This window comes from Leuresthes tenuis, unplaced genomic scaffold (genome assembly GCF_036924035.1).
Source record: "Leuresthes tenuis unplaced genomic scaffold, fLeuTen1.0.hap1 SCAF_4, whole genome shotgun sequence".
Taxonomy (NCBI): Eukaryota; Metazoa; Chordata; class Actinopteri; order Atheriniformes; family Atherinopsidae; genus Leuresthes; species Leuresthes tenuis.
The window spans coordinates 6,314,331-6,331,075 of NW_027325358.1; the positions used below are offsets into that span (position 1 = coordinate 6,314,331).

Consider the following 16,745-nt stretch of genomic DNA (forward strand, 5'->3'; position numbering starts at 1 on the left):
TGTGCCAACAGTGTACAGTGTCAAACAATTAAGTCAGTCCAAAGTTCAAAATATTTGAGAAAACCTGCCATCTTGACAGAAGTTACTCAAATGTTGGGAGGTAAATGTGGATCAAGACTTTCATGCCTCTGATTCAAGTGGAGTTTTTCAGATGTGGGTGGAGACAAGCCTGTCCAAAATAGAGGCTACGTATTAAGCAGATCTGATTCCATCTTCATTTGAAGTCCACTGTTACAAACACAAGAACCATCTCTGGCTTCCCAGATTAGGCTGGTTACATATCAGATCCAGTCAGCAGCAACAGATCATTGCCAGACATTTTGTGGCTTTTCAAAGCCTTTAGAGAGATGCGTATTTCACTGATTCCATTTTCATGTCACAGAAAACCTAGAAATCTCCATATCTATGGAAAGAAAAACACAACGTGGTAAATAGGAATATAAATGAACACACATTTTATTCTGCAAAATCCACTCAGTGCATGAATGCCATTAAATGCTGCTGGGTGTGTTTGATATGAAGACAAATATTTTAATTAGCATTAACAGAAATAGCAGCTACAATATGTCAGGTCTTGCATAAAATTCTTAGGGCTGGAGCCTAGTTCTTTCCTCTAGTTCAGACAATTATTTTCCGTGGAAGGTATGGTAAATAAATGTAGCAGAAGAGGATTTCACAAACAGATAGAACAAAAATATTGGTTTAATAAGCCAAATGCTGAGCCTCTAATTACAGAATAAGCTATGTATCATGTCAAGAGAAAACAATGCACTTAAATGCCAAGACAGAAGGTTTGATAGTGTGTATTTTAATATATGTTTTGGAGTGTGTGACACTCACTCAGTTTCATCAGAGGTGGGTGTATTATAGCTTTGGAACAGTGGCTGCATGAAGAGTCCCAAAGTTCCCACCACACACACCAGGATGAAGATCCACAGGAAAAGGCGGTCTATCACCATGGCAACGTACTTCCAGTCCTGGATGATCTGGAACCAAACGAAATTAACAACTTCATATTGTTGCAGGTGTCATGCGTCAAATCATGTGTAAGCCACATACAGTGCGTTGCCTTATAATAGCATAAGGGTGCTTGTGTGCTCGCAATCCACCTAATTTTCATTGACTTTGCTAAACTTCCATCCCCAAACAATCAAAGTCAATTCCTTTGAGAAAAGGCAACTTTCTTCTTTTTTCTTTTTTTTTTACTGTGGCCATGAAGGATCTTATGCAACCCAGCACATGTCAGGAGATATATTTTCAACTCCAATAAAGATGGCTGACAACAAGAGAAAGAGAGGCCACAAATCAAAGGCTACTTATAGCACAGTTTGTGTATAGGGGTGAGTGCAAGCAGGGTTTTTTGAAGATATTTTCAGATTAAAATAGATGACTGACAAACTGAAAGTGTCACAGTTAAAGACATGGTTTATTCCATATCTCAAATTGCCTTGTAATCTTCTCATTCTTCCTTGCTGTATAACACACATCATCCATCTCTATAATCTGCTTTTAAATGCCTTCTCGATCTTCATTCTCTCTTCGAGAATATATACTGTCTACTATTCATGTTACTTTTTTTATCATATCTTTCTCTGCTAATCATCTGTCATAATTTTCATGACCACAGCTTTGTCTCCTCACCCCTTCATTGCCGTCTTCCATCTTCATGTTTTCAGTGATGTATCTTACTCCATCCACTGCCTCTTCTAGGTCTACATCCCACTGAACAGCCAAAGGCCTCCTGTAGTCTGAAAACCCACCACTGCCACCTGGGATGTCGCCCACCTTCCAGCAAAAATTGTGCGCCAAATCCTCATTAATATAGGGAGAGTCCCTGTCCGTTCGGATTCCACTGAGGCTGATGTTGGAGTGCTGCCTGTTGCCTGTGTTGCTCTGCGAATTGCTTTTGCATATGGTATTCCGGCTGGCGTACTTTCGGCGGAGTTTATCGCGGAAGTTGGAAGAGCCTGGACGCCTCATGAGAAGGAAGGTAGGGAGGCTCGCTAAGAAGAGGCGTTTAACCCAGTCAGGCATCTGGTGAGTGGATGGGGAGCGGTGGTGCACATTGAGGACGCAGACAGTGCATACGGTGGAGAATGTGACCAGCACCATGGTGAACATCAAGTATTTACCTTAAAGAAAGTAAAACAGAAAACTAAGATGCTTGCATTTAATTTACATTCCTGCTGCCTTTGATTTAATTTGTCAGTCATTTATTATTATATATTTGAATAATGGTTGCAAATGATAACCAGCAGCATGTCTAATATGGACAAAGAAAAACTTAAATAAGAAACTGTATTGCTTAGTTGTTTTACCATGTACATTTCTGCATAAGTGATTTTTTATTAAAGCCAGGCAAACTCTGGATGGATGCTATGATGTTCCATATTAAATAGGACTGTTTTCTTGTACAGACTGATCTCTTTAAAAGCCTACCTACAGGGCCTGTAGGTAGGCTAAACAAATACTGGCAATTTAAAAATGTAATCCAAGGTAAAAGCAAGACAGTTGCTGAAGCCAAAGCCAAGAAGGAAAACTGGCAAAACATCACTGTGAGAATGCTTTAAGTTAAGTTTATCTGTTTCACTGCCCTACAACAACGGCACATGGAGGTCTGACGATAACAGTAAACAACAAACATTAAAACATCATTCAAACCAGTAAATCGGCTAATTTACACTTGAAATTAGATAAAAAATAGACAGCAATTTGTTGTGACTGCAAAGACGTTGACTCAGTTAAATATGAAATATCAGTGAAATATCTCTTTCTGAGCTCTATGATACAGGTCTGTGAAGCACAATTATGTCCACAATCCTGTATAAATAGACCTGTATCTAAGTTGTGATATCAAATAACCACATCTGAATCCTTAAAGTCAAACCAATTTCTGTAGACAGATACAGAAACCCTCTTCATGGGTTACATTTGAAGTTACCACATCAGCACCTCCTGAAAAGATATTTTTAGTTAGGTTGACAGCAGTTAATCACCAAATGAAAAGTACTAAAACAATCTGTTACTAACTGAGATAGTTATCAGTGTGGGAAAGACAATGGTCTAAATTTATCATACAAATGGTTTTAAACAGCATAAATGGCTAAATAAATAGGTTAAAACCAGAAAATTGTGAAATATCTGTCAAAAATACAGTTTTTAATCATGAAAAGTTAAAAATGACAGCTGGTCACTCAAACCAACATAAACCTTTTACAAAGGGGGTAAAGGGTCTGGCTCTGACTGTAGGTGAGGTCAATAAAAGTGTTGCTTCTATTTAGAAAACATGATATTTATCATCTGATATATTATATCAGTTGAAAAATAAAGTTAAACCTCTTTATAATCTAATGTTTTATATATCAGGACATAATAAATTGTATGTTTTGTACCAGTTGTTAATATTAGCCACTGTAAATACAACCTCAGATATACAACAAATGACATATTACAATGCTACTATTATCATCTTTTTTTTTTAATTAAGCCAAAAATACAGCAAAAGGATGTCAAAAACCAAATACATCCTTACTGCTTCCATTGGATTAAGAGAATGAGAGGCAGACAGATGCTGCTAATCAAATTGCTTGATTAGATTAACAGCTCTGTAAAAACAGAAGTTTCGGCAGTTTTCCTGTTTGGAGTATTCAGGTGTTAACACAATGGAGGAAAGACATCAGCAATTATCTTAGAGAAGAAACTGTTACTGCCCATCAATCTGGGAAAGGGTTATGAGGCTATTTATAATCCACCACTCTACAGAGAAAAAGAGTATTCAGGCTTGAAATAAATTCAGACAACTGCCAATCTTCTCAGGAGTGGACGTCAAAGCGAGTTCAGCCCAAGGTCAGACCGTGCAATGCTCAGAGAAACAGAGCTACATCTCAGACTCTACAGGCCTCAGTTCTCACGTTAAATGTCAAAGTTCTTGACAGCACAATTAGAAAAAGACTGAACAAGTATGGCTTGTTTGGAAGGGCTGCAGGAGAAAGCCTATTCTCTCTAAAAAGAACATGGCAGCACAGCTTAGGTTTGCAAAGCAGCATCTGAACAAAACCCCAAGACTTCTGGAACAAAGTCCTTTGGACAGACCAGACCAAAGTGGAGATGTTTGGTCATAAGGCACAGGCTGATGATTTGGGTCCACCATGAACCTCTCTGTATACCAAAGTATTCTAGAGTCAAACCCCAACTTGAACCTGATTATAAATGCTGTCAGACCTAAATTAATTAAAGTATTGTTGTAAAGAAGAGGGCCAAAATTCCTCAACAATGATGTAAGAGACCGATGACAGAAAACAGTTACTTCAAGTTATTGCTGTTAAAGTTGGATCAACAAGCTACTGCATCATGTGATATGTTGTGTTGTTTTTCAACTGAGGTTGTATTAATCTTATATTCAGATGTGATAAGCACAAGATGATTTTTATCATGTCCTAACATGTAAAAACCTTTAAAGAATTTAAAGGGTGTACTTCCTTTCACACTTTAGCCTTTTTTAGGTTATAGAATCATAGAAAAAGTTTAGATATCTTTATGACTTTGATGAAACCACCACATTTTTGTCAGCCTCTTAAAAAAGTAGAACTTCCCTGTGGTTATGGTAAATCCACAGTTTTCATGTCATTTTTCCATGTCTGAACACTGTTGTAAACAAACATAAATATGACTAACCTATGAGTGGCACTGCTAGAGAGGTGGGTGGCACTATCTTTGATATTAGCAGCAGGAACACTGTGAGCGCCAGCAGCACGGAGATGCACAGCGTCATCTTCTCTCTGCAGTCTGACGGCAAGTAGAACACCAGGATCGCCAGTGATGTGATCAGCACGCAAGGGATGATCAGATTGATGGTATAAAACAGAGGCTTCCTTTTGATGACAAAATCATAGGTGATATCAAGATAAGTGATGTCATTGGGGTCCTCGTTTTTCCGTGCTGGGAGTGAGACAATGTCCCACTCTCCACTTGGCGTGAAGTCGTCACGGCTGGCAAAATCACTCGTGAGGATGAGGTCCACCTCTGTGTGGTCGTAGGTCCAGGAGCGGAATTTGAGGGTGCAATTCTGCTGGTCAAAGGGGAAGTTCTGCACTTCAATGGCACAAGCTGACTTGTAGATTGCTGGGGGGAGCCAGAAGATGTCCCCTGTGTTGGAGACCACAGCGTTGCAGTAGAAGGAAACCTCATACACGCCATCAGCACTGAAACAAGAAACAGGTTTAAAGACAAAGTAACATTGAGGAGAGTAAGGATGAACACGATGTGGAGGGAACATAATAGAACTTACATCTATTCAAATACTTTATTCTTTCATCACGTCTCTGATCCTTCCATTATAACCATTAAAAGGTACCATTGTTAGACCACTGGTTCGACAAAAATAGTCCAACAAAGTTAGAACAATAAAGCTTTTAACACTTTATAGTGTTGTCTTTCCATCTCAAAACCCTTAAAAGGCATTCTGGGACTGAGGATACGAAGACATAAAGCATTTCACTTGGTGTTAACTTCTATTCTTCCTGATAACAAATTTTAAACTGTGCAACAGTACAGGATCATTGTAGTTGTCACATTTTTCCTTTAAGAATTCTTACCGCAGGCAGTCCAGTCCAGTCCAGTACCCGTACCCTCTTCTTCTTCAGTTGTGCCTTTCTAATGTGTGCAGGATGTGGTTTTGCATTGTCTTGTGGAAAAATGCATGGAAATTATGTGGTCTTGGAGGCAGCATGTGTTACTCAATTAAAATCTCAATAACTATTTTTGCATTAATGTCGCCATCCCAGAAATGTAAATGAGCTTTGCCAAGAGCAATGATACAAGTCCATACCATCACAGAGCCTGGCCTTTGGACTTCCAGCTTTATGTTCTGGTTTGGTCAGTCGCACATTTTGTCCATCTCTTCCAAAAAAGGTTCTTGAAAGCTGAGTGGTCTGACCACAAAACACATTTCCACTGTGTGATGGTCCTTCGCAGATGTCTCTGACACCAGAAGTTGACATTGCCTCTGGACAAGGTTCACACAAAGCTCCCTTTTTGCACACTGAAATCTGAAGTGTCATTTGTGAATGCAACTCCATATTGTGGTGCTTAACAAAGGTTTCTCACAGTAATCCCTTCCCTATGCGGTTATATCAACTATTGATAAATGATGGTTCTTGATGCAGCGTTGCCTGAGGGATCAGAGATTACACTAGTCCAGTTTAGGCTTCCAGTATTGCCCTTTACACACTTAAATTCCTACAGATTGCTTAAATAATTGAATTACATTATGCACTGTCGAGGCAGAAATAGGACAAATACCTTCAAATCTTTCTGATCATTCCTTCTCGAAGACTATATATATGTAGATACATATCTATATATATATAAATGTAGATATGTATATATATATATATATTTATATATATTTATGTATATATATATATATACATATATATATATATATATATATATATATATATATATGTATACCTCCAGTGATTCCTGGGTGGAATGAAGTGCACATACTCACTTGTTGTAAAGTACTATGTCAGGAAGCCATATAAGTTTGGATGGTATTCGCAGTTTCTTGATGCCCTCATATTTGTCTGGGTCCCATCTTAGCCTGTAGTCATTCCATTCCTACAGATGCAGTATTATCATAAACTCCATGAGTGAATGAAACACCAAGATATGGAACATACAAAGTATTAAAGAAAGATTTCACTGTACCTGGGACAGCCACACGTTAGTGGTCATTATCTGTTCTCTTTCATTCTGCAAAAATGTCACAAATCAGTGTTTACACATTACTTTTGAGCAAGACAATACATCAAGATGTTAAAGTAAAGCCTCAGCGAGAGGTCACCATATTTTGTAACATTTGTAGGCATCTCAATATCATTTCAAGTATTCTTGTAAATGTCACAAAAGTAAAATTTACAGTTACTTAAACATTAGAACAACCAGCTTTTCTAAAGGTCTGTTTGCTGCCTGCTGGCTTGACGGGGGATGCTGAGGGGACTGGGGATATTTCCTCCAGTAACTCATTACTTGCATGTTCTTGCTCGATGCCAACATACAGCTCCACGTGGGCTGATGTTTGAATCCAGCTGAGGGGCCACATGCAGCCATGAGGACAGTCAGTAAGTTGATTCTTAATGATTAGAGAACATCTTGAAAATGACCACTGTACCTCCTATTTTAGAGTTGAATAAACAATAAGGTTTCCGTGAATGCATGTATGTGTGACTTTGGTGGCATTCTAGCAAAATAACTGAAATTAGTGTGACTAAATATTTCTATGTATGAAAAGCATGATAACAAATAAGATCAAACGTCAGCTAACATGCAAATCTTTGCACCGTGACAGTATGATGCATTATTTTACAGTTTTCATAATCAAATTAATAATTATTATATTTGTTCATGCTTTTGTAATATCTATGTGACAGTTATCTTTTTATAGCACATCAAAGTTGAAACTTCCTGATCCAGCTGGGGGTGAGGAGACAAAGGACTGCATTGATTTTAGGTCATGCACACCCACACAGGCGCTTTTATCACTCTGGCTGTTTCATACACACAAACAGGTTAACATAATTAGTCTGCCTACCTACCACCTTTCCTGACCCTTGATCCAGACTACATTACAGGGTCGAATGCGCGAAAGTTTCCCATGCTTCCATATTAATTTATCTATGTTTATGTTTATGCATTTGTCAGACACTTATCCAAAACAACTCTTTCAGTTAGAAACCGTAGAGGTGTGTATAATGGCTAATCTCCAGGCAGACTCTGTCCTGACTCTGTCCCTCTTTGTCTGGTGTGTGCAGCAACCTTGGCATAAAAGTCTGATCCAGGTGCATGTGTAGTTGGCAGAGTTGCAGCAGAAATCTGGGCTGCACATAGACAGTTTGTTTGATGATGAGACTGATGTGTAAAACTAAATCTGACTGACCTCACAGCAGTAGTTTCTGTGCTCAGGCTGACACTATCAAATTAAAAACAAAATCATTTTCAGACTGAACATAATTCAAAAGGAAAATAAATAATCAAGAGCGCTCAGATGATCAAACAAGTACAGTGAAGGTGCCCCTGAATAAGGAAGACGCTGAAGAGAGCTGTTTGTGCTGCTACACATGGGTTATTACCCAGCTCCACATTTTGACAATACTGCTTGATTAATGATACTGATTAATAATTTCATTAAAGGTTTTAAACTTTATATCAAGAAAAGACTACATCTTAAATTTTGTTATTCAGTCTACTGAATAATGACAGAGAGGTTCATATTTACCATCTGTAAAGGATTTGAATAACATCAAATGAAACTAAAAGTAGACATGTTGAAGATGCTTAGAAGATTTCGATGCATGAAATGCACAAACGTCTGTGCTGAGTGTATACTTACTATGCTGATGAGCTGAGATAGAGACACCTGCAAGGAGATGGTGACCTGTTGGCTCTTATTGACAGCCGGTCTGATCAATTTGTTGTAGTGCTCTGGACCCAGAAGGTAGTTGACCAGCCGCTCCTCTGCATTCTCTGCTCTGCTGCCTACCGGCAAAACACAGTCAGCAGAAAGACTGTTTGATTGCATACAATTTCCAAGTGCTGTAGGCTTATTTAGAATAATAGAGAAGCTCACGTGCAACTTCCCTGCTCTGCTTGAAAAGAACACGATTGGTCAGACAAAAATGAATGGCAAAAATAAATGCCATGGATTTGTCCTGAAGCAAACCAAAAACTCTGGAAAAGAAAAGTAGGTCTGCTCTTAATTTGATTAATTTTAACCCTGAAAGCACACAGCAAATATCACCACATCCTCTGTGTGTGTGTGTGTGTGTGTTTGGGGGGGCGGGGGGGGGGGGGGGGGGGGGGGCTGAGGAAAAGGGACAAAGAAGAATCCAGTCATGCATCCTGTGAGGTGATCCCTGAAGCTTGGTGTTTCCACAGCTCTAAATTATTGATTATGTAAAAGTGATAGTAAGAATAAGACAGAAACAAAATACTTTTTGATTAAATCCATTGGCTTTATCTGCCATTGTGTCTACAGTGTCAAACAAACAGAGAACAGTGCAGTGAGCGTTTAATATCTGAATGGCTTTCCACTCTGTGCCACATCAATTGTCAGTTTTTATACGATTAAATGCAGCGAATGCTGAATACGCATGGATGTTCCTTTTTCTGATGCAGCCAGCTGATTCACCTTTTCATGTCAGACTGCACATCATTGGTTTCAGTGGAAGATAAGCATGTGAATCTATTAGAATTAAAAAACATGAGAGGATAAATGGTTTAACATCATGGACCTTTGTGTAAGAGACAGATATGGTTTGAAATAAAGATTAACTTAATTCATTCATTCAATATGTCAGTTAAAGTGACCGTAGTATAGCTCATCAACCTGTGTTAAGAGCATCAGTGTAATGCTTTAGATTAAAGCACAAATATAACAGTGTTATCATTATGTGTTTACAGGGTATAATTAAAGTAGTTGTCTTCTTTTTATTGTTATTACATGTAATTTAGCATGTTTTTTATTACTCCGGCGTATGAAATATGCTATACAAACAAAGCTGCCTTACCTAAATAGCTTACTAAAGCATGTTGACCAAAATCAAGCGAAACAGTCAGGTAATAAAATATGTCTTCCAGCACACTTGGAGCTCAATTTTGTAACACATGTGCTTGTTTAATCTGCATTACAGATTATTAAATTACTATTTTTAATCCGGAACTTCCTGGAATCTCTGGTGGTTACATGACAAGTGGGCTAATCAAAGAAGTAGTGTTCCTGAGATAACATTACTGAGATAAAGGCAGAAGGGGGGCACAACTGAGATACTAGATATCGCCATGGGGTGTTTGTAGGTGCCCTAGGCATGTCAATGAAACACCAACAGAGAAGGGTTGTTCACATTAAAACCCCAGTAGACCAATTACTCTGTGTAGCTGCTAAAGAAATCATGGGAGCCCTGACTTTCTCATAGGATAACAGCAATTCCTGTGAGGTTGACAAGTGTTGACTTAATTGACAACATTTGAGGCAATCATGAGATTCTGAATAGCTTCCTCTTGAGCCACAATATATGTATATATATATATATATTTTTTACAGGCAAAATGATACCCTTTTTGTCAAGAATACAGTGCAACTAGAAGTAATATCCATAGTGTGTTTTTAATTCCTGAGAGCAGATCTGCTGTTTTTGTGATCCTAATATTTTCTGATGCCTTCTTTTTTAAATGCTGCTGTTGTAACTGAGGACTGCTGCCAAACACCATTACATAGCACAAAGCCGACTCCAATCTTCAGGCCTTCGAGGAAATGCAAACATTCACAATAACATGGTGGAAGACAGGGAGAAGTGCTGTGTGCCTCTGAGTTATATTATATATTCTAAATAATATATAATTCCAAATTACCTTTGGCTTGATGGATGCTGCAGAAGAACTTTAAACTTCTCTGTCATAACTAATCAACTTTGTCAGAGATCTGCTGTCTGAACATTGATAGCTCATGTTTTAAGAGGGCTTTGTTTTTATTTTTGTATTGTTCACTACGTTATTTAACAACTACTGCTGTGACAATCGAGCTTTGCAGCTCCAATTAAACCAATTTCATGGGTAAAAATCTAAATCTCAACACCCTATGAAACAAAACATGAATCAAGATCAGGCTAATGATAAGAAGCTCTTCTTTTAGGACAGTGAGCTTGCTATTCAAGTGTGTTCCCTAAAAGACAGGAGATGGCCTTTCTTGCTTGTAGTCATAAAATAGCCCTTGGTAAATTATTCACAGGGCCCATCTGCTTTTACTTAGAAATATTTTTAGAGTATGAACACCACACACACTCTCTCATGTGGAAGTTGTTGTAAGGAGTGGTTTTGTTTCTTCTCAAATAAATTCTGAGAAAACAAAAAAGGTGCATTACACCCACCTTTTCTCGTGATACAAAAGAATAAGAGTCTGATTTGATCAGATACAGGAAGAGGAAGTTTGTGTAAGTTAGTTGCCACTAAGTATTTCTCTGAAATGGATATTGTACAGCTATTCAGTCATTTAAGGGCACAAATACTATGAAATGTAAACAAAACTTAGCTACACATGGTGCTGTAACTAAATCATGCTCTTTTGAATTTTTTTTGCATAAAGCAACACACAAATCATACACACAAAAAGTGTTGCTTAAGATTCTGATAAACTTACCACTTTATCAGAAAAATATTAAAACATTTAATAATAATAAAGTATTTTATAGTTTCATGCCATGTGCATCAGAGTTTGAAATACATCACTAGCCATAACAGGGATTGGGAATGTTAGAATGAATCATTTCAGCAAAGGATGGAAATAGAAAATATAGATGATTTAGACTCATTTATGAGTCACTTTAGCAGGAACAATATCCATGTGCAAGTACAGTGACAAACTCTGGCATATGCATCAAGAAATAAATCTATTGTGATCTATTTAAATGACAGAGGAGAAGTAGAACAGTTCCAGAAGTGCAAAGTAAGTGCAGATTAGGCATGATAGATGTAAGCGGTGTTAAGAGAGATTCTTTAAATAAAGGGATGCCCTTGCTCCTTATGTCTTGCTTCCTGTGAGAGCCTAAAGATTTTAGTACACCTAATATCCCTAAAGAAAATTATTTTACAATCAAGTTCAAAAGTATTTCATGACACATTTCAAGTGTTAGTTTATGTAGCTTTCTGAATAATAAAGCACATTTGAAAAATATTACAAGTACCAACACATTTTCCTACCTTACTGTAAGTGAGCAGAAGCTGTGGAAGAGTTGTAATGTTGTATTGGTTAAATTATACATATAAAAGGTCACATAATCTCCACAAATGTTGGACAAAACCAAATTACATTAACTTCTATGTGGCACTTCTACATGTCACTGGTACTGTGTGTGTGCGTGTAAGAACATGTTCGTTATAACATTAATACCTGAAATATGATAAACTACTCAGGACCTTGGACAGCTCTATCACCCTTTTCAAAGCAGTAACATCCATTGTATTCTCACAGAAAATACTATTCAAACATGCATCTCCTCAGTAAATAACCTCACAGCCTTAGAAAAAAACATACAAAATAACTCACTTGTAAGAGAAAAAATTAGGAATAAGAGGGCAGCGTTAGGTGTCATCTCCTCTCCGCTTGGTGTCCTCCAAAAAAGAAAGAAAACAAAACTCACATATGAATATTCCGTCGTGAAACAATAAACCCTTCTTGTGCTTCCACGCATCTGGTCCCGTTTCTGTTGCTGGGATAATGTGCAGCGTAAAAAATAAAAAAAACTTTGACAAATGGACTACGGTAAAGAGGTCATGTACACAAAATGTTTATTTTCATTAGGCAACTTGGCAGCAAAAGGCAACTAATTCCGTCCTATTTTCTGTCTATAATCCGCCGCCGCCTCCGCAACAAACCAGCCGCTGTGACAATTAAACCGCTTTCGACCCAGTTCAACAGTCCAAGTGAGCTTCGGTTTGTGTTTGATGCTGTCGTCCAAAAACTCCAAATGAAACTTATTTTCTGTGACCTGAACCAGCAGTCGTCACCTGCGTCAACTTTGCCGCTCTCTGACGATAATCCGCAGCTGCTGAGGCAGTGGCGCGCGCAGTACGCGGATCCTCAGGGTTAGTGACCGCGGTTAAAGTCCACGAAGAGGCCGGAGGGGAGGCAGGACGGGGGATCAGGGAGGAGGGATTCGAGAGTGATCTTGAGATTCGGACTTTTTAAAAATCATTCACGTCATTCCCATTCCCTCACTTCTTCTACTTGAGCTCTGTCCTTTATGTTGCTCTCAATGCTCATCTGCCGACCTCTCTTACAACACAGAAGCTCCTCATTTCTCACTTTCCCTGCAATTATTTTAATAATTCCAATTGGTTTCAGTCCATCATTTTCCAACATGTCATCTCCAACCAACTCAGTGCTATGAGAAAGGGAAGGAGCAGAGTGGTGAACAAGGAATGAGCAACCACTATTTGCAGAGAGTTCAGGTTTTAATCATTTAGATCAAGACAGAGTACAATCCAGTAATATGAACTTTCCCAAAGTCCTGTATGTGGACAAAAGGATTTTGAGGAATACCACTGACTAAGTTTGTAATTCTGACAATTATCATTATTCTAAGGAATTGTGAACAGAAAAAGTGAAGCCCGTAAGTGGTCACTTAGTCAGACAGTGAAATTTGTCAACTCCATTTTAGATACCGTGAGTAATACTTACAAACATCAAAACACAAATACAGGATTTCTTTTAAATGTATGCACTTATTGTGTGGGAGAAACACGCCTCTTTAGAGGAATCGATTTCTATGATTCAATGATCTCTAGTATCAGAATCCATAAACAAAGTATTCATTTCTCTGGCATGTACACTAACCTGTGGGCCTGCTTTTATATTTGAATTCATATTGTGAGCTCAGCTCATACAAAAGTATATTTAACTATCGGACAGAGTGCATGTGGCTATTACAGTAAAAGGAGAATCATGTTGGCGTCCGCGCTGCTGCAGAAGTCACAGTGGCATGCAGAGAAGAAAGAACATACTGCACCTCTTTTCAGATGTTTCGGTGTGTGGCTCATGAATAAAACATGACAGATTCAGTTTCAAACAATCAGAAATATGGCCTTATCTTGGCAAGAGGTGTGGAGAGTTTCTTTTCTCACTTGTTTTATCTGTCATCTTTTTTCATAAATGTTCACATATTTTCAGGCATTTCTTAATGCAAACATGTGAATTTATGCACAGACATTCCTGTTACAAAAGAAGAAAAACTGATGATTTACACCTGTGACATTATTGATGTAGTTTGCAAGTGCATAAATCCACCCGTCTCGGCCATATAACTAACACATTATTCTCTTACACGGCCCAGTGGAGATTTCAATCTGCTGTAATGGAAGTAAGAGTCTGCTTCAGTCAAGTTAACTGGCACAAGGATGCCACATTTTACAGCAATTCACAACACCCTGCCTCACTAACTCTTCAGCTCCATTCCTACCTCTGCCTCAGACAGGCAGGCTTCAGGCTGATAAATAAAAGTGCTTAGATCATACCAGCCATATTTATCTATTTATAGTTGGGACACCATATGTGTGGTGGGATCAATATGGCCTTATATGTGTGTATATTATATTTTCATCCAAGGTTGCAGTTTCAAACAGAATCATTTGCAAACCTTTATTACATCATCTGGGTCATTTCCACATTTGACAAAGCTCCTACAGGGCTTCAGAACCCAAATACTCTCATTAAAAAAATAAAGCTTTCCCTCTTACAATACTAGGTCTTAAAACCAGGTAAAACAGTTTCAGATTAACAACAGCACATGACAAATTACACTGTGTCATTTATTTGACTAAGTCTAAGATAAAAGCAGAAATAGTGTATTAACAGAAAAGTAAATCCAATAATGCAGCATTTTGTAGAACCACTTTAGCTGCAGTGACTTTAAATATTCATTTTCTGTGTAATGTTATCAGACCATTGCAACACCTCGATTCTTTTCTTTTTCACACAGTCGGTTGTAGATTTGCTGCTGTGTTTTGGATCATTGTCCTGTTGATGACCCAGTTTCAGCCAAGCTTTAGCTGTCTCAGTGAGTGCAGAGAATCTGCTTCAACTGATCCTTGGTTGATAGTTTTTTTGTTTTTTGTAAATCATCACTTGGTCAAAAAAAGCATTCTTTTGTGGTTCATGAGCAGTGTGTTCATTGTCTTGAGATGATCTGGGGCTTTCTGGCTAACAACTCAGCCTGAGGGCTTGGGGCTGGGGAATAAACATAGATTTGAGTTTTGCAGACAGTAATAGTAGGTGTGGGATGCTGTCAAAAGATAAACTAAACTCATAATGAGAGGCAGATGGATTTCAGCCAAACCATCAGTAATTATATTATTTTCAACGAATATGCTATTTGTGCGGTAACTGTAAGCATTGCCAATTGGTCTGTACATGGAGGAGGTTCTATTCCTGTTGTAATTGCATGTCTCAAATTTTCCGTATTTCCAAATATTCACTCTCCTGTTGTTTGAACTTCAGGAATTAAGACGCAATGTGTGGACAAATACTTGGATCTGATGCAAACGAAACAGAAACTCAGAGGGAATTATTTTACAGCTACTGCAAGCGAAATGATAACAGAGACTGGAGCGAACACACCCATACACAGATATTTGGAAACACGGTTTCAGTTGAAATCTTGGTGCAGCGGCAGACGAATGGTCATTTACCCACAATTTTAAGGTTTTTTTCTTCTTGTTTAGGGGGCTTTGTTTCAGAAGTTTAAATGGAAAAATGCATGAGGTTTCCATCTGATTTAACTTAACTCATTTACATCCAAACAAACTGAAAAACTTTCTTTTCTGGCATGTACTCACGTTTGCCTGCGCTCTTGGAGAGATCCTCCATCGAGTGTAGGTGGATAAGCTGACATCCATCCATTTTATATAACCAGGTAATTAAAAAAAATAGTCTTTCAAGATTTCAAGGGAAATCTTGTAATTCCCTCCCAAAGTCTTTTACTATAATTATACAGATTTGTCAAAAGTGATACAAGTCCACAGCTGTGTGTGTTTGTTTCAAAGGGCATTCATGCTGGCCAGCAAGCATCAGGAGATGTTAGAGGAGGAGAGTAATGATCAACAACAGAAGCCAAATCAAGTCCAGTGATAATGTGAGCAAGAGTCAATAGAATATCTCCATACTCCTAAATGCTGCTAAATGGTGAGAATTACCACTCATCATCAGTGGGAATGCTGAAAAAATGCCCAAACCTAAACTGTCCACGAGATGGCGCCTTTTAACCAGGTATGATAATATTTACCAGACCTCCACATTAAAGTTCAAGGACAAAAAGAGATGCACGTGAAATGGTTGTCCTGACAACAGAATGAGAAATTGAATTTACTTTCTCCCCTCTGATCATTCTTTGTGGCTATTTGGACATTTATTTAACTTAATTGGAGGAAAGTGTAGCAAAGACCAGAGCAGCAACCACCAGGCTGATAAAGGTCATATTACTTATATACTTATATATTACTTCTGCGATTACAGATGGACATGTACCAGGAGATCATGACACAAAAAAAAACATTTCTGCAAAGACAGAACTGTCTAAATTCTTTGAGATGGAAGAGCTCACTACACAAGCAGATATCCACGCAACAGAAGAGTCTGCAGACACCTGCGTTTGCAAACCAGAAGGTGAGCCGTATGAAACGGGTGATGAAGATTCCAATGGTGAAGTCAAAAACTCAGAGGTTGCAGAGGCTGGATCATGGGAGTTTGACACCGCAGAGGTTCTGTATTTACATACAGTTCCAGTGAAAGGAAGCAGTGAAGCAGATCACAGCAGAAAACAGGAGAGGACTGAGAAAATTAAACAAGATCTAGCAGAGTGTGGTTCAAAGCCTAATGAATACAGTGGAAAGAAATAAGTGAATAGCCTTTCTGCTGAGGAGACACAAGAAAAACAATATAGTGACGAGTTAAGGACAAAATAAGGGAAACTGTGGACCTTTATGAGGCAACAAATACAACAATGAAAAGCGAAGGGATCAGACCTGCACCGAATAAACGCAGTAAAAAGTGTCTTTACTTGCCCACTCATTACATTATTTGGCTGAAATTTGCTTTCCAGGGAAGTTTTGTTACTGGACTTCCACGTTTTCTCTGCTAAGCTCATGATAAACATGATTTCTTTTCTTTTCTCTCAGGAGTTTAATTTAACCGGGAC

At 38.3% G+C, this 16,745-nt stretch overlaps 1 protein-coding gene across 1 annotated transcript; it reads right to left on the reverse strand.

The window, feature by feature from the left end:
* Positions 1-836: 836 nt before the first annotated feature.
* LOC140305190 (neuronal acetylcholine receptor subunit beta-2-like) lies at positions 837-12,152 on the reverse strand. The gene is made up of 7 exons (XM_072383943.1): positions 12,101-12,152; positions 8,393-8,538; positions 6,712-6,756; positions 6,512-6,621; positions 4,675-5,201; positions 1,642-2,132; positions 837-986 (listed from the first exon to the last, which is right to left on the reverse strand). The coding sequence occupies exons 1-7, from the start codon at positions 12,144-12,146 to the stop codon at positions 837-839; spliced, it is 1,515 nt and encodes a 504-aa protein (XP_072240044.1). The 5' UTR covers positions 12,147-12,152.
* Positions 12,153-16,745: the final 4,593 nt, after the last annotated feature.